This window comes from Podarcis raffonei, chromosome Z (assembly GCF_027172205.1).
Source record: "Podarcis raffonei isolate rPodRaf1 chromosome Z, rPodRaf1.pri, whole genome shotgun sequence".
NCBI lineage: Eukaryota > Metazoa > Chordata > Lepidosauria > Squamata > Lacertidae > Podarcis > Podarcis raffonei.
Window position 1 is genome coordinate 3373588 of NC_070621.1, and position 20452 is coordinate 3394039.

General features: G+C 47.7%; 1 protein-coding gene across 1 annotated transcript in view; it reads left to right on the forward strand.

Moving 5' to 3' along the window:
* Nucleotides 1–20452, forward strand: part of NPDC1 (neural proliferation, differentiation and control 1) — a 50893-nt gene that overhangs the window by 16923 nt on the left and 13518 nt on the right. Inside the window, exon 2 of the mRNA XM_053373649.1 lies at nucleotides 19902–20042. Within this exon, the coding sequence (XP_053229624.1) occupies nucleotides 19902–20042 (141 nt within the window). The remainder of the gene's footprint in view (nucleotides 1–19901; nucleotides 20043–20452) is intronic.

A 20452-nucleotide genomic window follows, 5' to 3' on the forward strand; every position in this document is an offset into this window, starting at 1 on the left:
ACTTGCGGAGGCTCCACCCACAGCAGCGGATCCAGGGGATTTGGTTTCAACGCCACCTAGGGTCGCACCACAGCCTCAGCAAGAGTTGTGTGGCCCCACGGACTTGGCTACCATTTCCCGGCGGTCTGGCAGAGTTTCTAAGCGCCCAACTTATTTAAAGGACTATGTTGTTGGACATGTATCACTGTTGGTCTAAGTATGGGAAATGTAACCGATATGCTTTTGTGCCTAATTGAACCATTACGTGTAGTGCTGTATATAAGGAAACCATTACGATTGTAACTAACGCCTTATCTCGGTGGGGAGGGGTGTTATGTACTGAAGTTCTCACCCTGGGCCAGCAGGGGGATACTGTAGATAGTTTTCACTCAGGTCCACGTCAGTTATTTTAGGCGGGAAACCCTGGGTTGTTGTTGCTACAATGTTGACAGCTGGCTGACTATAAAAGCAGGCCGGCTGAGCTGTTTGCCGCTGAGTTTGTGTTCCAGCTTACAAAATAAAGAGCTGCTTTGGAGAAATCACTGTGTCGTCTGCCATGTCTACCCACTATTCAACAGGCTGGATGGCTGGCACGGGAGGAGAAGGCTGCACTAGGTCTCTTGCTCATACCCCATGTGGCAATGGGAACCAGGGTTTATGGCTGCATGAATCACGCAAGAACAGCTCATTGTGTGTGGAAGGCGAACATCTGTAGCCTGGCTCCTGAGCTGCCTCTGAGCACTGTTTGCCTCCTGAAAGCATCTTCTGATTCTGCATGGCTCATGCATCTTAGCTCAGCCTTTTCCAGGCTCGTGCCCCAGGCTAGATATTTTGTGCTGCTACTCCCAGCGGTCTCAGCCAGCAGAGGCTGGTGGGAGTTGTAGCCTGAAATAGTGTGGGGACGGGGATGATGACAGGACACCAGGTTAGGGAAAGATGTTTTTGAGCCTTGGAGATCTGTGCTGTGCCAAAGGTGAAGGCACCTTTGTGAACCCACAATGCGTATGACTTGGCTTTCAGTTTGAAGGTGCCTGGTTTGATCTGTGAAGGGAAAACTGTCTGTCCTTTTTGTGTGTGTGGTGCAAGGGGTGGGGGTCCGGACTAAAAAATGGGTATATGAGCACTGACCCATCCGCAGGGCTGGATGTAATGATGACTAATTTTTATGTGCCTATTTAAATTTATATCCTGCGCTTCACCCTAAGGTCACAGGGGCAGGTTACAGCATTGGGTAAAAGTAAAGGGTCTAGTCGCGGATGACTCTGGGGTTGCGGCGCTCATCTCGCTTTACTGTCCAAGGGAGCCAGCGTACTGGTCATGCTGGTCATGTGGCCAGCATGACTAAGCCACTTCTGGCGAACCAGAGCAGCACACGGAAATGCTGTTTACCTTCCCGCCGGAGCGCTACCTATTTATCTACTTGCAGTTTGACGTGCTTTCGAACTGCTAGGTTGGCAGGAGCAGGGACCGAGCAACGGATGTTCACCCCGTCACGGGAATTCGAACCGCTGACCTTCTGATGAGCAAATCCTAGGCTCTGTGGTTTAACCCACAGCACCACCTGCGCCTCACACAGCATTGGTTTTCTCTTGTGCCTATTTATTATATATAGCATTGGGTACCATATGTAATAAATAGGCACAAGAGTAAACCCGTTTTTTTAAAAAACAAACAAACCCTGGAATCTGTTTTAAGTCAGACAATCATAGAACTGGGCGGCAGTCTTTTTTTACCTGATTTCTCAGCACTAGGGAGTAACTTTGCCAAATATTTCCATCTTGGACTCAGCCTTGAAACATACGGTACACTTTTACCATATGTTTGCATGGTAGTAGTGCTCTTATAACCCACCTGGGTCAGCCTGCAGACCACCAGGAGGTCCCAGCCCACTACATGGACCAGCAGTGGCTCTCTGGGGTTTCAGACAGGCGACATTCCCATTAGGGACTGAACCTGGGAGCTTTTGCATGCAAAGCAGAGGCTCTGCAACTGGGCTGCGGCCCTATCCTGACTTCATGTAATCTGTAAGCTGACCTCATTACTATAAGACCCAACCTATTTTTTTCTCTCCTTTAAAACATTGATTTTCCTTGTTCTGGCAGGCCCTACTTTATTTACAGGCTTCTCCTCACCCACTTAGGTGCAATCAACTTACGTGTGACTTGGTGTATGCACAGCGCCAGAAAATAAATAATTCAAACCCAGAAAGGGAGGGAGAGTCATCGTGGCTCACAAGGAGACTCTCCCTAGAGCCCGGAGAGGTTGTTGGTGAGGGTGAGGAAGCCCTGAAGAGACCGGAGGCAGAGCAGAACCCTTTTTAACACTGTTCAGCCTTCCCATCTAACAGCTGATGTGGCGCAGCAGCAGCAGTCTCAAGGTTCCTGCCTTTTGCAGGCCCCAGAGCTTCAATTCTAGTTATTTTGGACACAGTGGTTTGGGTATTGCTTGGAGAGAGAGTGGCAGAGAGGGTGTTTAGAGGGAGCTCCCCATTTTACACAATTTCAGTTATGCGCACAGGGGCCTGGAATGTAACCCCCATAGAAGTAGGGATTCAATTTAGGGATTTCTTTCGACGAGGCACTGTGGAGCAATTTTACAACACAATAAAAGCATACAGAGATTTATTTGCAGCCCACGTGTTTCCTGCCCAGGAGTTCTCCTTCCTCCCCGTCTTACTCTCACAACGGCCCTTCAAGGTAGGCTAGGCCAAGGTCACCCAGCAACCTGCATGACTGGTGTGAGAATGTGCAGTGCTGTCAGAAAGCTGCAATGGAACTCAAATTCCCACCACCACTGCAGCACTATATAGGAGGTGATTCCCTTGCTTTTAGGGAAACATCAGTGCCTGATTTTTTTGTGGGGTGGTGTGGGCTTTTCCTGGCAGGAAAGATTAAGGGGGGGGGGCTACAGTCTTGCCTTGTTCATTAAGAGGGAATCTGTGGAAGGGCCTCCTCTTCCTGCCTGTTTTGGAGCATTAGAGTATAATCTGCTTCTAAATCTGCCTTGTGTGAATTTAGCTATAGGTGCCTTTTTCGGCTGAGGAAGAAAGAGATTTAGTGTTTATTCCCAGCTACTGTAAATCTCCAGCTTTAGGAGCACTACAGAGCTCATATTTTCCCCCTCCACCCCCCCCCCCCCCCCGCATTACGTGCTGATGAACTGGATATAATATTTGAAGAGGAGAGATTAAGTTATTTAATGCAGAGGCTTGGCGGCAGTGGCAGGGAGTGGGGCTAATGTTTTTGAGTTAATGGTACCAGGATCGGGCTTTGTGTGTTACCTAATTTGTTTTTAATTACATGAACGTTGCTGATTTGCTTGCTCTGAGTTCAAAATGTGTCAGAAAGGTGTGTGTTATTAAATGAAATTACTACTAACAGTAATCATTGTGTTTCTGCCTGTATTGTGTAATGTGTAGCATTTGGTGCACAATTCATTTTCCTATAAATCTGGTCCCCCGCAACCTTCTTCTTTTCTTCTTCTTCTTCTTCCTTTCTTTAGCACAGTGATCGCAGCTGTGCAAGTTGTCTGCCCTGGCTATGGGTTTGCTGTGCAAAGTGAATAAAATTAATTGCCATAGTGATAACATTCATTTTTAAAGTGTGTGGAAGAGACTCCAGGCGGTCAGGCCATGATAGCAGCTGTACTTTTCAGTACTTTTTGTTATGGGCAAATAACAAAGCCAAAGCTATTCAGCATAGCTGAAATGTATTTATAATCATAACCCCTTTGAATTAAAAAAACTAGTCATGGACCAAAGTGAAACTTGAAGGACACTTACCTGACTACAACAGCTGTCTTTTCATAAACTGCTCTTTGTAGCTTGTTTTTTTCCAGTGGTACCTCAGATTACATACACTTCAGGTTATACCGCTTCAGGTTACAGACTCTGCTAACCCAGATATATTACCTCAGGTTAAGAACTTTGCTTCAGGATGAGAACAGAAATCATCCTCCAGCGGCGCAGCAGCAGGAGGCCCCATTAGCTAAAGTGGTGCTTCAGGTTAAGAACAATTTCAGGTTAAGAACAGACCTCCGGAACAAATTAAGTACTTAACCCAAGCTGTATATAAATGCAGGGAAATAAATAGAAAAATAAACTGCTGTCTTATTTGCCTGATGATGGTTATGGAAGCTCAGCCTTTCCCCCAGCCAACCTTAGGGTTGGACCTTCAGTCCAGTGGTTTCCAAAGCAGGTGGTCCCTCCCCCTGGGATCCCCTAGTGGGGGTAACAGGGGGCACTGGAGGTGCAAATGACTATCACACTGGCATCACTGGATCAAGTTCATCAAGTATTGATCAAATAAAATCATTTAAATTGGATTTTGAATAAACGTGCAATTAAAGGTTACTGGTTTCAAAACAAATTTTCAAAACAGTGTCGAAGCACAAAATGCTGTCTTCCAGAACAAATAGATGTTACTGTACTGAATTTGATTGGGCTGTGGATGCTGCAAACTGCTATTCTGAATTAAGCTTTTTATAGGGTAGCGGGCACTGAGAGAGAGTTTATGGAACCAGGGGTGGGAGGCGTAGGGGCCAAAACAGTTTGTGAACGATTGCTGGAGACCCTCTACCACCTTGCATTTATATTTTAACTTTTTAAAGAATGTTTTACAACTCTCTTTAAAAAAAAGTTTTGTTATTGCTGTGCCTGCCACTCTGGACTCCTTTGGAGAGGAAGGGCAGGATATAAACTGTAATAATAGTAATAACGGGACGCGGGTGGCGCTGTGGGTAAAACCTCAGCTCCTAGATCGCATGGTCGGCGGTTCAAATCCTCGCGGCGGGGTGCGCTCCCATTGCTCGGTCCCAGTGCCTGCCAACCTAGCAGTTCGAAAGCACCCCTGGGTGCAAGTAGATAAATAGGGACCGCTTACTAGCGGGAAGGTAAACGGCGTTTCCGTGTGCGGCTCTGCCTCGCCAGGGTAGCTTCGTCACGCTGGCCACGTGACCCGGAAGTGTCTGCGGACAGCGCTGGCTCCCGGCCTCTTAAGTGAGATGGGCGCACAACCCTAGAGTCTGTCAAGACTGGCCCGTACGGGCAGGGCTACCTTTACCTTTAATAGTAATAACTCTTTTGCTGTGAGTTGTGGCTTCACTCCAGCGATGACCAGGCACCTGGGCTAGTGAAAAGGGTGCAGCTGCTTGCCTGTGGTGCATGGATTGCTTTGCTTATGCTGGCTGGCAGAGGGTGAAGGAGGAGAAAGGCTGCCTACAGAATTCATAGAATCATAGAATTCTAGGCTGGGAAGGAACCCCTGCAGTCATCTATCCCAACCTCCTGTAATGCAGAAATCTTTTTGTCCAGCATGGGAACCCACATCCCTGAGATTAAGAGTTTCATGCTTTACCAGAGGCACCCAATTGTGAGGGCGATTGGGGGTGGGTGATGTCAGGGTGTTGGGAGGAGCTGGGAATGGAGCCGGACACAGGGGTTGGGCGACTTCAGTGGCCAATAGCTCCGCCGCCACCGCCTGGTTCTGCCACTGGTGGGAGGCTGATTCCATTCTCCTCCTCCTTGTGGCAAGAGGAGGAGCCAGTCGCTGGAGCTGCGCCATGCTTGGTTCTGCACTCAACCTCCATCATTGGGAGGGTGCCCCCCCAAAAAAGCCACACCTTTCCTAGAGAAACTGGCATCTGAACCAAGTGCACCAGCTTGCCCCTACAGTTGAGGGGACTGTGACCATGTGACATGCTCTTGCCTCGGTCCAGTATACCTGAAGGAGTATCCTCAGGTATCCTGGACCGAGGCCGTTTAAGGCTTTAAAGGTCAGCACCAACATTTTGAATTGTGCTCGGAAACATACTGGGAGCCAATGTAGTTCTTTCAGGTCCGGTGTTATATGGTCTCAGCGGCCGCTCCCAGTCACCAGTCTAGCTGCTGCATTCTGGATTAGTTGTAGTTTCCGGGTCACCTTCAAAGGTAGCCCCACGTAGAGCGCATGACAGTAGCCCAAGTGAGAGATAACCAGAGCATGCACCACTCTTGTGAGACAGTCCGTGGGGAGGTAGGGTCTCAGCCTGCTTACCAGATGAGTCTGGTAGACAGCTGCTCCCTGAAGTGCTGCTGTACTAGTGCTGCTGTTGTGTTGTGCTTGTGTGGCTGGTGGCTGGAACAGCCATGCTGAAACTTCTGGGGAAACTGTGTCTCAGTGTTTTCAAATGAGTAATAAAATAAATGCACATGCAGTTGGTGGATGACAGGAGAGTGGGTGATTCAGCTGCTATGGGATTGCATAAGGAGGGGCTTCTGGATCAGGAAGGGCCATTGGCCTGTCCTGGGCGTGAGGGCGACTTCCTTCCTTCCTTCCGTGGCTGCAGGCAGATCTGACAGTCAGACAAAGATGCTTCCCAGGCTGTTATATGATGGGCTGCCAGCTCCATATTATTACAAGAGCGGGCGGCTAATGTGATAAAGGATCCTTAATGGGAGGCAGCAGGATTGCAATTAGTAACTTTCTCCCTGTCTCACTTCCCGTAATTGGAAGGAACAGGAGTATATTTCATTCCTGGGTAGGAACAGTTCCTGTTGCAACGGAGGAAATGTTGTGCAAAGCTTCATGTGTATTCATGGAGCACAAGCAGATTTCATGAGCCTGAGCAAATATTGGAGCAGCTGAGTCAAAAGAGATACTGGGACCCAGAAGCATAACCTTCACCAGAGTAGCTGCAGCTGGGCTAGCTTGAAAACCAGCAGCTCATTTCGTTCTCCAGTGGCTGGAGTTGAGCCTGCAAACAGGTTGACACGAATGGGGCTTCCATGTTCAGGAGCAATATATCCTTGTGTATTGGAGGGAAATAGGGAATAGCCATAGTGAACTGTTAAAGGAGAGCCTATTCATCAGTGCTTTACTAGTCATAAGGAGTGGGATTTGCAACAAAATGTTGCAGCGTAGAGCACTCTTCTTCAGGGTTCTGGTTAGGCAGCAGTGCCCCACCCCCACCCCGTGAGGCACAACATCTCATTCATTAGAGGCCTGGCTGGTGGATCAGACTAGGGACCCACCTAGACTAGCATCCTGTTCTCATGTTGGCCAACCACATGCCTGTGGGAAACCTGCAAACAGGACATAAGCACAAGGGCCCCCTCTCCTCCTGTGCACTCCAGACACTGGCATTCAGAAGCACTACTGCCTTGGACTGTGGAGGCAGAGCAGAGCCATCCTAGCTAGCAGCCTTTGACAGCCATATCTCCTCCACGAATTTGCCCCATCTTCTTTTAAAGCAATCTAGATTGGCAGCCACCAGTAACTCCTGTTGGAGTGAGTTCAAAGGTATAACTATGCACTGCGTGGAAGAGTTTCTTTTGTGCACTTACTAACCATTGTACTTTTTGGGGTGGGGATTCCTCTAGTTCCCACCCACACCTTTAAAGATTCTCACTTCTGTGAACCTCAGGGGTCCACCAAACCTTCTCATTCTTCCCTCTTGAGCATCAGAATGACATCTAAATGGAACCTCCACATTCAGAGGTAAAGGTAAAGGGACCCCTGACCGTTAGGTCCTGTTGCGGACAACTCTGGGGTTGATGCGCTCATCTCGCTTTATTGGCCGAGGGAGCCAGCGTACAGCTTCCGGGTCATGTGGCCAGCATTGCAAAGCCGCTTCTGGCGAACCAGGAAACGCCGTTTACCTTCCCGCCAGAGCGGTACCTATTTATCTACTTGCACTTTGACGTGCTTTCGAACTGCTAGGTAGGCAGGAGCTGGGACAGAACAACGGAAGCTCACCCCGTCGCGGGGATTCGAACCGCCGACATTCTGATCGGCAAGCCCCAGGCTCTGTGGTTTAACCCACAGCGCCACCCGTGTCTCTACATTCAGAGGTAGCATAGCCCTGAATTCCAGCTGGCTGGGGAGCCCCACCCCCACCCCAGGTGATGACTGTTGCTGTCATTCCCTGACAGTGGATTTCTCTGGAGGCATCCCAAAGCGCTATGAATTCACAGACTGCTTCCTATTTTGAAAATGCAAGTGAGTGAGAGAGAACCTTAAAAAACAAAAAACCAACAACAAATGCAGCTACTCAGCTACTACAATGGGTGTCAAAGGCTAGGCTGCTTTCTCCCTTTCAAAGAGTGCTTTGATGGCTCTGAAGGTTACCTTGATGGGGGTTATTTCTGTTTTGCTCTTTTGCCACTCCTCAGAGTTGTGGAGAACACCATCAATAATTCAACACTGCTTACATGGCAGAGAGAGAGAAAGGGGGGGGGGACCATTGCCGTTGGCACTGCAGGGCTTATAATGGGAGCTGCCCAGGGCCTTGCAAAAGAACAAAGAAAGGGGTGGCTGAGCCAAATGAAAAAGGTCACCCTTCCTTCTTTGTGTCATTGGTGGTGGTCAGGGGCAATGAGTACAGCAATGCCTTGTCAGTCACAGGTGTTCCCAGCATAGCTATCAAGCACCCCTTATTTGGCGGGACAGTCCCTTATATCAGCGCCATGTCCCGCTGCTGTCCCTTATTGATGATGTCCCTTAAATAAGCTACTGAAGGTAATGGGGCCCTTTCTATGTCCAGCTGTGCTTTGTCAACAACAAATTGTTGCTGTTTTTGTGTGTTGAATATATGCTATATGGTAACTTACGGACCTAATAGGTATCTAAAGGCATTTGCACACAACAAAATATGTATTTTATCAAAGTAATTGTTGATCCCTTATTTTGGCTGCTGATCCCTCATTTTCAAGGCTGCTGGTCCCTTATTTTCAAATCTGTAAGTTGACAGCTATGGTTCCCAGGCCCTATTTTAAGAGAGCTTAGCAGAAGAGGAACTTGGCTGCAGAATCAGACCAAAGTCCCACCTGGGCCACATTCACACCTGTGACTTGTTAGGAGGGCCCCTGTTCCCTTACCTGAATTCCCAGAGTTTCCAGGAAAGAGGATTGTCGATTGTTAAACCCCTCTGGGAATGGCATCTCTTTGCAATTGCATCTCAGCAGAGCTGAGAAACTACCCTCAGCACCCTCCCACAGTGCTTTGGGGGAAGCCATGACAGTTTGAAGTGGCACCACAGTGTTTTAAATGGAATGATTGGTGGGTTCCTGGAGAGAGGACTTTATTGGTCATGCCCTCAGTGTGGACTGGCACCCACATTGTCATTCTTTGGGCATCAGGGGAAGACCTTTATATTTTCCCAGCTGTTTGGGGTTAGTCTTCTAGTACTTTCTTTGTATGGCTTGTTGGTTTTATTTCTTCTGCTTATTCTGTGGTGATTTGCTTGCTTTGTTCATTAGGGAGGGAGGGAGGTTGATTTTGTGAATTGTATTGATCAGCACCTAGAGATGGTTAATTTATTGTTTGGTATACAAACATTGTAAGTACATAAATGAAATAAATAAGTGAAGATAAATGTGAGATTCCTTCCCTGATCCCAGGTCCAGAAGTGATGAAATTGTGCATCAGAGCGCCTGAGTGAAAGTTATTTGGATGTCACCTTAAGGGTTTTCCTAAAACAGTCTGGTTTGATCCGTGGATTCTGTGTACCCTGAACTGTGCTGAAATGGGGACACTTGAGTACAAATTGTGTCCGGATCAATTATTCAAGAGGCTGGGGATTTCACTGCTTGAAGCAAGTGGCAGTGCTTACATGAGTGTGCAGAGACTGCTGGGGTTGTGAGTGCATATGGAACCTGGAAGCAGTAGGGATGAAGTGAGTTTTGCACACTCACACCCTGAGTGATCTGTTTATGTCCTTGTTTTTCTCAGTGGTGCAATCAGTGTTCCAAGTTTATTTTCCAGTTTAGGTTGTCCCTGCACTTCAGAACAGAACACCCTTTTCTGCTGTTCCCCAAGACTGCTTTCATCACTTCTTCATACATAAGATAAAAATGTAACACTGTCGTCATGCCACAGTTTGCATGGCCACCTACGGGCAGCGCGTGAGCAAGCAGCGTGGGTGACAGGCAGCCCAGGCAATCTGTCTAACAGAGGGTAAGGCATTTCACGGCAGCCCCTCCATTAAATGTAGCTGCAGCGAGGTTTGATGGAGGGGGGAGGCATTTCAGAGAGTGGCTTGACAGGAAAGGAGCTTGGTCAGGTGCAGAGGGAGGAGGGGTTGGCCAGGTGTGAGGGAAGGGGGCTAGAGGGTGTAGGCAGGGTTATCAAATGGAGGAGGAAATACAAATAGGTACAAATTAAAGGTAAAGGGACCCCTGACCATTAGGTCCAGTCGTGGCTGACTCTGGGGTTGCAGCGTTCATCTTGCTTTATTGGCCGAGGGAGCCAGCGTTTGTCCGCAGACAGTTTTTCTGGGTCATGTGGCCAGCATGACTAAGCCGCTTCTGGCGAGCCAGAGCAGCACATGGAAACGCCATTTACCTTCCCGCCAGAGTGGTACCTATTTATCTACTTGCACTTTGAGGTGCTTTCGAACTGCTAGGTTGGCAGGAGCTGGGACAGAGCAACGGGAGCTCACCCCATCACGGGGATTCAAACTACCGACCTTCTGATCGGCAAGTCCTAGGCTATGTGGTTTAACCACAGCGCCACCCATGTCCCTTTAGGTACAAATTACAGCAACACTAAAAACTGGCATGCCAAACAGAAGCTGCACTCCTAAACAGTTTCACATGGTTTTATGATCTCACTGAAACTGAACTTGGAAGTCCTGGTAGAATGAAAAAGAGGGTTCCCTGGCGTTGAGAGGTGACAAAAACCGTGCCACCAGGCAAAATGTCCTGGGGTGCTGCTGGTACAAGGTTATGTTATTGCTTGACGCAGGATAGCAGATGGAGCAACCTCAAGCAGAGAGTGTCCAAGGCTCAGTCAAGTGATTTTTTGCACCCGAGGCTGTTCTCCCTGGCTTAAAAACATAATAAATTAAATGGTGCCCCCTCCGCAAACTGACTGTCCTTTATGACACCCGATATCAGGTGCCCAAGGCAGTCACTTCTCTTTACCTAATGGTAGGATGTGTTCTGGGAAGGGTGCACCACAACTGGAGCATCACCCCAGAGAAGGCCTGCTTCTGGCGTTGCAGCTTTCACGCTTCCGATGTCAGGGGCACCTGGAGGAGGGCCGCCACTCACACAACCCTTTGAGGAGTGCAATCCAAACCAAGTTGGTTGTTGGAAGTGAGCACTGGTGCTTCCTATTGCACCGCCAAATATTTCTGGGGCTGTCTTAAGTACAGTGGTACCTCGGGTTAAGAACTTAATTTGTTCCGGATGTCCGTTCTTAACCTGAAACTGTGTTTAACCTGAAGCACCACTTTAACTAATGGGGCCTCCTGCTGCCGCTGCCGCATCACCAGAGCACAATTTCTGTTCTCATCCTGAAGCTAAGTTCTTAACCTGAAGCACTATTTCTGGGTTAGTGGCGTATGTAACCTGAGGTACCACTGTACAGTCATACCTCATGTTGCGAACACTGCGGGTTACGACCCGGAAGTACCGGAAAGGGTTATGCCGCTCGCGCATGCGCAGACGCGCAAAATAACATCACACGCATGCGCAGAAGCAGGTTGCATTCCATTCAGGTTGCGAACGGGAATGGATCCCATTCGCAACCAGAGATACCACTGTACTGCCAATATGTGCTTTCAAAGCCTGTTCTGACTTAGAAACCAAGGAAAGTGTATAAAATATACCAGACTTCCCCAGCCTGGTTCCCTCCAGATGTTTGGGACATAGTTGCTGAAGGAAGAAATAACGCACCCAAGTTTCTCTGAAAAATTCAGCTCCCCATTGCCCAGATTCTTTAAAAAGAGCATTTTAATAAGGGGGGGGGACGACACATCCCACATCCCCTTCCCTCCACCCCCCAGTTGTACAACTTTCATATCAATCTCGATATACAACTAAATACCTACATTGCCCAGATTCTGACTTTGAAGGCTGAAGAGACCTACCCTTGTGTCACAGTTACCAAAACTGTTACTTGTGTTCCGATCTCAAATACCACCCCTTCTACTTGCCATCTGATGAAAGCTCTTTCTTCCTTGCCGTGGTTGGCGGGCCCTTGTTTACTCCCCTGTGTGTGTAAAACAGACTCCGCTGACGTGTCCAACTGCTGCCGCACAGCTGAGAACACCCTCTGTGAGAACCTGCAAACCTGTTGTTTAATTTCTCAGTTCCCTGGGTTTTAAGCTCACAGCCTCTTTGCAGCCGGCTGAGGCGTTGCAAGTGGTGTTTAAACATTGCACGCACGTTTTTAATTCTTTGAAAAGTGGAGCGTCCATTTCTTTTTAAAACAAAGTTGGGGTGCAACTGTTCTTTTAGTGCAAAACTGGAGGCATGGCCCATGCTATAGTACATATGTTCCAACTTACTGTGGAGAGTCCTAGTTTTTATTCTTGTTAATTTGTGTGTGCACTTGATAAATATCTAAAAGATTAACATCCACTTTACCTTCTTTGGGGTGGGGTGAGGGCGGATACTTGTCACAAAATTTGTAAGTGTGCATTTGTATGAAACAAGTGTGCATTTTCAGAAACAAGACTCTCATGTTCCTCCACTTCAGTTCTGTGTTTGACATAGCAGTGCAAGAACAGCCTTGTTTGCTCCTGCATTTACTTTTTGAAAAAAAGAAAATAGAGAAGGCTCTACATGCCAGAGGCTTGCAGGTGGGTTGCTTTGGAAAACTGAGGTTCTATTCAGCTACCCCAGACTAGTAGCCATACGTAGACCTCAAATCCACTTTTAGCTAATTCCCATACTCCAAGCTAGCAGCAATTTTACAGAATTGTAGAGTTGGAAGAGACCTCCTAGAGGGTCATGTAGTTCAATCCCCTGAAATTCAGGAATCTCAACTAAGACATCCATGACAGATGGCCACCCAACCTTAAAAACGCTCAAAGAATGAGAGCCCACCACCTTCTGAGAGAGTCCGTTTGATTGGCTGACTCTTACGGTCAGAAAGTTCTTCCTGATGTTTGGTCGGAATCTCCTTTCTTGTAACCTGAAGTCATTGGTTGGAGTCCTACCCTCCAGAGCAGGAGAAAACAAGCTGGCTCCATCCTCCATGTGACAACCCTTTAGATAATAATAATAATAATAATAATAATAATAATAATAATAATAATAAAAAATAATTTATACCCTGCCCATCTGGCTGGGCTTCCCCAGCCACTCTGGGCAGCTGCCAACAAAATATTAAAATATAGTAATGCATCAAACAATAAAAGCTTCCCTAAACAGGGCTGCCTTCAGATGTCTTCTAAAAGCCTGGTAGTTGTTTTTCTCTTTGACATCTGATGGGAGGGCGTTCCACAGGGTGGGCGCCACTACCGAGAAGGCCCTCTGCCTGGTTCCCTGTAACTAGGCTTCTCACAGCGAGGTAACCACCGGAAGGCCCTCGGCGCTGGACCTCAGTGTCCAGGCAGAATGATGGGGGTGGAGATGCTCCTTCAGATATTGGAAGATGCCTGTCATCTTTCCTCTCAGTCTCGTCTTTTCCAGTCTAAACATACCCAGCTCCTCATAAGGCTTGGCTTCCAGAACCTCGGTCATCTTGGTCGCCCTCCTCTCCCCACCTTCCAGCTTGTCAATACCCTTCTTAAACTGGACACAGGACTCCAGGTGGGGTCTGACCAGGGCAGAATAGAGTGGTACTATTACAGTCGAATATTTTTTAACAAGTACATGGCACATTTCCCTCCCACCTGCCTCCCAAAGCTCAGTCAGTTTCGCCTGTTTCTTGCTTGCTTCTTTCTTTTCTTTCTTAGAAGGCTGACACTTTGTGAAGCTTGTTTGCTTCTCTGCTTGAAGACAGCAGTGCTAGCAAGGCTTCACCTTTGACGATAACCTGCTGTCTGTGAGCCGGGGGACATAGTTTGCCTGGGACAATAGCAGGATGGAAGGCTTGGCTCTGCCTCCTTCCCTCTTAGCTGTTGCAACCCTCAGAAGGACGTCACAGCCTCTCCCTGGCTTTCCGGACTGTGTTAAAGCTCTTAGTGTTTCTTCCTCCTGCCCTCCCTTGCTACCAGGAGTTCGGCTTGCTTGTAGCAGCCATTATATAAGGTCTTCTGGAAGGCAGACAGACAATTTTTAGAACTGTTTTCTTTTTTTCATTTGCAGCAGAAGGGGGGAGTTCTGTTTTTACTTAGTGTTTGTGCGGCTTGACTCCTGAGCAAGTAGTGAACAGCAACATAACCACTAGATGAGATTGCTAGGAGCCATCAATTGCCCTTTCCTCCTCTATGAATTCATCTAATCCTCTTTTAAAGCTTTCGCAGTTGGTCACTGTCACTCTCTCCGATGGATTCCATAGTTTAACTATGTGCTGCACATCGATCCTACTGCTCCTGAGCTCGCTGTCCAGTCTGCCTGGCCAAATTTTTTGAAAGCCTCTTGACCTAGTGTCCTTGTGGGATTTTTCTTTTCAATTTAATTATTTATTTTTTAGCAGTCTCTGCTTAATGGTTGTGGGTTTTTTCCTTCCAGTTTGAAAACTTACAATGAAATGATTAAAACTTGAGGCTGATAAAATAGTGCTCAATGAATTATAAATTATTTGGAGGCTATTATAAATGAAGGCACGGAAGACCCAAGCTCAAATTTGTGCTGGTTTGTAAGATTTGTATTGGCCATTGGCCAGCCATTTATCTCTTGGCACCCCTTTCCCATCTGTGAAATGGGCATGTTTCATGCTTGCTTCATAGAGTTGTTGGGCTGTACTGAAGCCAAAGAGCAGTGCAAAGGATATCCTGTGCGACTGAAAGAGCTGCTGTGCAGCTTTGACTCATCAACACACACACACCAACTCTGTTTTCAAAGAACTCAGCTGGATCAGGCCAAGGCTTCGTTTAGTCCAGCAGGTAATGTTCCTGACCATGTACAGAAGCAAGTTGCTTATGGAAAGGCTTCAAGCAGGACAGCAGCCCTCCTCTCTGCACGGCTGCTGTTAGGTCCTTAGGTAAAGGTAAAGGGGCCCCTGACCATTAGGTCCAGTCATGGCCGACTCTGGGGTTGCGGCGCTCATCTCGCTTTTTTGGCCGAGGGAGACGGCATACAGCTTCCGGGTCATGTGGCCAGCATGACTAAGCTGCTTCTGGCGAACCAGAGCAGCGCACGGAAACACTGTTTACCTTCCCACCGGAGCGGTACCTATTTATCTACCTGCACTTTGACATGCTTTTGAACTGCTAGGTTGGCAGGAGCAGGGACCGAGCAATGGGAGCTCACCCTGTCGCAGGGATTTGAATCACCGACCTTCTGATCGGCAAGCCCTAGGCTCTTTGGTTTAAACCACAATGCCACCCACGTCCCTTCTGGATCCTTAGGGGTGCATAAATCCGCATAGAGGAATTTGTATGGGTGTGGGTGCCACTGGGCAAATGAAGATGAAGGGTGACTGATGCTTTGCAAGGTGCCTCCCACACCACCTCTGCTTTTAGAAGAAGAAGGAGGAGGAGGAGGCAGTGCTGGAGATTTGAAACTCAGAGGCCTGGATATACTCCTAATGTTCTGCTCCCCTGTACGCCCATGTCTCCAAAAGAAAACCAGGGTTCACGGTTGTTTCTCTCTTTTGTTATCTCCACAACAACTTAATAAGGTAGTTCAGGCTGAGGGATAGTGACTGGCCTAGATTACCCAGTCAGCTTCAGGGTTGGAGCTGGTTTTTGAACCTGGGTCCCCTTGCCTCTGTTTGAGCTTTTGGGACTGGTGTAGGCCACACATCCCTCCTTACAAATTCCTGCTCTGCACCCTCCTTTAGTTCTTTTGGCCGACCAGAATGTGTCCTTAACCTGGTCAACCTAATCCTCTTGCTTGCTAGGATAGAGGGGTGGGTTGCGTGCATTTGTATGTGCACACATATACACACTCACACATACATGCACAGAAACCTTTGCCTTATCCGAAAGTAAACCTCTGCTTAGCCCACTCTTGCCTCTGGCAAGCCTCCCCCATTAGACTCTCCATGAGGAAATGTGAAAAAGTTTCCCTGTTTCCTGTTCTTACCCCCATGCTGAGAGTCAGTGTGACATGTTTGCAGATGGGCTGCCTCTGAGTGTGGAGGCTTTGCTTATTTCAATTTTGCCTTCTCTGGAACTCAAGGCAGTTTTTGTGGGGTTCCAAGCTGGTCCTAGACTAGACCCTCAGATCTGCCTGGCATCTTGCGTCACCCCTCTGTGCCAGGCAGGCTCTGATTCCATTATAGCAAACATGACTAATGGCACCTGATGGAAACAATTCTTGGCAAATGTGTCTAATTCTTTTCCAAGGATGTGCAGAGCAGTTCATGTTTACGAAAACCTCAGGTGCTGGTAAATGAGGCCAGGCTTCCTTCCCACCCGCTGCCCTTCTAGAAATTTCCAGCACCGTTAACCACCAACAAATGGGAGTTTAATTGCATCGTAAGTAGCAGTTGCAACCGGAGGCTGTAAATGGCAGCCGATAACCTTATTGGAGCTTTAATTAGATTGAGAAGTATCTCTCTTGCTGCTTAATCCTTGTTGGAAGGAGGGAGAGGGAGGCAGAGCAGAACTGCGCCAAAACCTCCCAGAGGGCAAAGCAGAGGCAAGATAGGTTTGTTGTTAGCAGGAAGCTGGCGACAGCTGCAGGGTCCTGATAGCTTCGCTTGGAGAATCCCCTCTCTCTGGAGGAAGGGTGTGAGGATTCTCTCCTGTTAACCTAAGATGAACTTTCTGGACCAGGCCCGAAGGGGACCCACCTAGTCCAGCATCCTGTACTCAAAGTGGCCAACCAGGTGTCCCAATGGGAACCTCAGAAGCAGGACCTCAAGCACAGTAGCAACTTTCTTCTTCTGCGGTTTCCAGCACAGAAACCAGCACTTCTTTGGTGCTCTGGCTGGGCAGCTTCCTGGCCCTGAAGGCTTCTCAACAAGTGGTTTGCGGCTGTTGCTCTTTGATAGCAGTATCAAAGGAGAGAGGCCATCATTATAAAATCAAATTCTACACAGGGCAGGAAAGGCAGTCACTTATCACATTATTCAGCTGTACACTTTAATTTTAAAAGAATGCTTTAAAACAGCTAGGAGATACGTGAAATGGATGTCCAGTGTGTGTGTGTGTGTGTGTGTGTGTGTGTGTGTGTGTGTACAACTAGAGGAACTACCTGCCCACCCCACTGGAAACTTCATCTCTCTGCCACCAGCATTTTGCCGGCCCAGCACCTAAGCCAACAAGAGCAATCATTGGGTTTCTTTGCAAAACCCTTCTCTCTCTCTCCTCTGCCAACCTTCCAGTCCTGTAGACAGGTAGCCAATGGTCCTGAGATCTAGCTCAAAGTCACCACGTGCAGCCAGGTTGTGTCTGCAGTGGATGGAAACTGCTCCTTTGTTGTTGTCTCCCCTCGCATTACCACCCTGTGACTTTTTTTAATTTAAAAAAAAAAAGCTTCTCGATTCTTTTCAATCAACAAATTCTCAACATTCTCTCCCTGCCCCCATGCTCATCATTGCTTTGCAAGAAGTACATAGTAAACCCTCCTTGCTTTACTCTTCTCTCCACCCCACTAATAACCCACAGTATGAAGAATATAGTCACCTGAGGCAACACCATCACATCACATTCTCCCTCTGCTGGCAGGCTGGGCATGGGTTGTTTGCTTTTCAGGTGGGGGGAGTTTCAGTCTACACACACACACACACACACACACACACCCATTTAAGCAAACAGTTCCTGGAAGGTAGCAGGATGTCAGGGCAGGCTCCAGTGTCCTGTGAGTTGCACCTTCTCCTGGAAGACTCTGGAGCACTTTTAAGCTGGTGTGTGGCAAGTGACTGTGTGAAAGGATGGCAGATCCCATCAGTCTTGGTTGCTGTCACTTTTTCATTTTTCTAGTCTTAAATCCACAACCCCCAAATCTGCATTGTTTGCTTTTTTTTAAGTTCCACACAGACACAAAAATTGCATGCTATTTCCCTCCAATATACACGGGGTAAGTTGATTTTGAATAGGCCAGTTGTGCAAAGCTCTACATTCTAGTTGGGTAAAGAGGAATGGGCATCCACACAGGGCAGTGGAGTGGTAAGTCCTCCACTTAAGGTAAAGGTAAAGGTACCCCTGCCCGTACGGGCCAGTCTTGACAGACTCTAGGGTTGTGCGCCCATCTCACTTAAGAGGCCGGGGGCCAGCGCTGTCCGGAGACACTTCCGGGTCACGTGGCCAGTGTGACATCGCTGCTCTGGTGAGCCAGAGCCGCACACAGAAACGCCGTTTACCTTCCCGCCAGTAAGCGGTCCCTATTTATCTACTTGCACCCGGGGGTGCTTTCGAACTGCTAGGTTGGCACTAAGTCCTCCACTTAGGCGAACCCAAACCCCCAGATTCCCAGCTTTCATTTTTTGAAAAATATACATAGTCATACCTCAGGATAAATACGCTTCAGGTTAAGTACTTTCAGGTTGCGCTCCGTGGCGACCCGGAAGTAACGGAGCGCGTTACTTCCGGATTTCGCCGCTCGCACATGCGCAGTCAGTCAAAATGATGTCACACACATGCGCGGAAGCAGCGAAACGCGACGCGCTGTCACGTCTTATGTTCTGTTCGGGATGCGAACGGGGCTCCGGAACGGATCCCGTTCGCATCCTGAGGTACCACTGTATCTGTAGATGTGTATAATCTGAGATATGGGTGAAATGTACTGGTGGTATTAATATTTTTCTTCTGATAAATTAGCCTTCTCCCCAGAGCCTTTTCAGTGCTTTGTTCTGCTGCTGGGGAAAACTTGCAGACAACCATGCTGTGTGTGTGTGTGTGTGTGTGTGTGTGTGTGTGTGTGTGTGTGAGATAGAGACTTATAATACAATGCAGGGTGTGCAGGAAGTGGGTTTGCCCCCCCCCCAGCAATACTAGAACTTGGGAGGCCGGTGTGTCTGCCAAGAAGTGTGTGGTAGATTCAGGCTAAATAAAGGAATGCAACATTCATTTCACTGCCACAGTGTTGCATTAATTTATGCAACAACGGGATGGCCACTAACTAAGGTGATTTTTTAAATGGAGTCTCCATGAAGTTCAGTCCAGGGCTGTTGGTGATGTTGTCCCTGTTTAGCAGTGATATGTAGCTGGGTTGCATCTGCTGGGGGAGTGGGAGGGCTGGAGCCCCTGTGGCCTCTGTTTGGGGGGCATTGCTCTGCCCAAGCCCCGCTGCCGCCACCGCTCTTGGCCCACTTCTCCGCCTTCCATGCCTGACCCATCACACACCGCTCTCTCCCCCCCCCCCCGAAGAACCAACAACTCAGGATTCATTGAAAAAAATCTGGTAACCTTAGCTCCACTACAGGTGAAACTCGAAAAATTAGAATATTGTGGGAAAGTTCAATTATTTCAGTAATTCAACTTAAAAGGTGAAACTAATATATGAGATCGGCTCATGACATGCAAAGTGAGATATGCTTCTACTTCTCAGAGGTCCAATCTTGCTCGATTTGCAATCCTTGTTTTGCTGATTTCCTTGAATATTCTAATTTTCTGAGATTGTTAATTTGGGATTTTCATAAACTGTACACCATGATCATCGCAATGATAACAAATCAAGTACTCGCTTTGCACGTCACGAGTCAATCTCATATATTAGTTTCACCTTTCAAGTTGGATTACGGAAATAAAGGAACTTTTCCACGATATTCTAATTTTTCGAGTTTCACCTGTAGAACAAATAAGGCTTGACATATCTTGCTTATACCATGAGTCTATCTCGTATATTAGTTTCACCTTTCAAGTTGGATTACGGAAATAAAGGAACTTTTCCACGATATTCTAATTTTTCGAGTTTCACCTGTAGAACAAATAAGGCTTGACATATCTTGCTTTGCATGCCATGAGTCTATCTCGTATATTAGTTTCACCTTTCAAGTTGAATTACGGAAATAAAGGAACTTTTCCACGATATTCTAATTTTTCGAGTTTCGCCTGTAGGTCACGGTGGTGCTTTTGTCTTATCTAGCAGTGGCATTGGGGGTGACAACTTTGTGCAAAATGCATACAGATTACTAATGGGTTCTCTCTCTCACACACAGAGTCTTGTCCTCGAAGTCTGGAATGTGCTTTGCTGCGCCGTGAGTTCTGCCTCCCCGGATCGTATTCCTGTGGCCCGTGTCTCTCTCAGTTCATCGAGGATGAAGACGGCCAATGCGTCCCCAAGGCACGGACGGCCAGCGGTAGGTAGGGCTGGGTGCAGAAAGCATCAGCCAGAACAATATTGCCAGTTCTCTTTCCGCAGTTGAAACCCAGTAAAGCTCTATGCCAGAATCAGAAGTCTGGTGTCCATGTTGCCCTCTACTGTTTCATTTTCTGTTTGGAGGAGAGGCCCCCATCCTCGGCTGCCGTGCTGTTTCCTCAGAGCAGCATTCCCTTGGGAGACTTGTAGGCAGCTTCCATACTTTGGTGTGAAAGATGAAAGCCGTTAAACCCAGACAAAGCATTTGAGTGTTAAAAAGGAGTTGTTGATGTGTTGTTGTTGTTGTTGTTTTTGTGAGCACAAATAAAACAATTGCAACTCATGACAACATAAAACCAGGATTCCTGCAGCATGGAGAAACTTGCTGAAACTTTCCTCCTAGAAAATTTA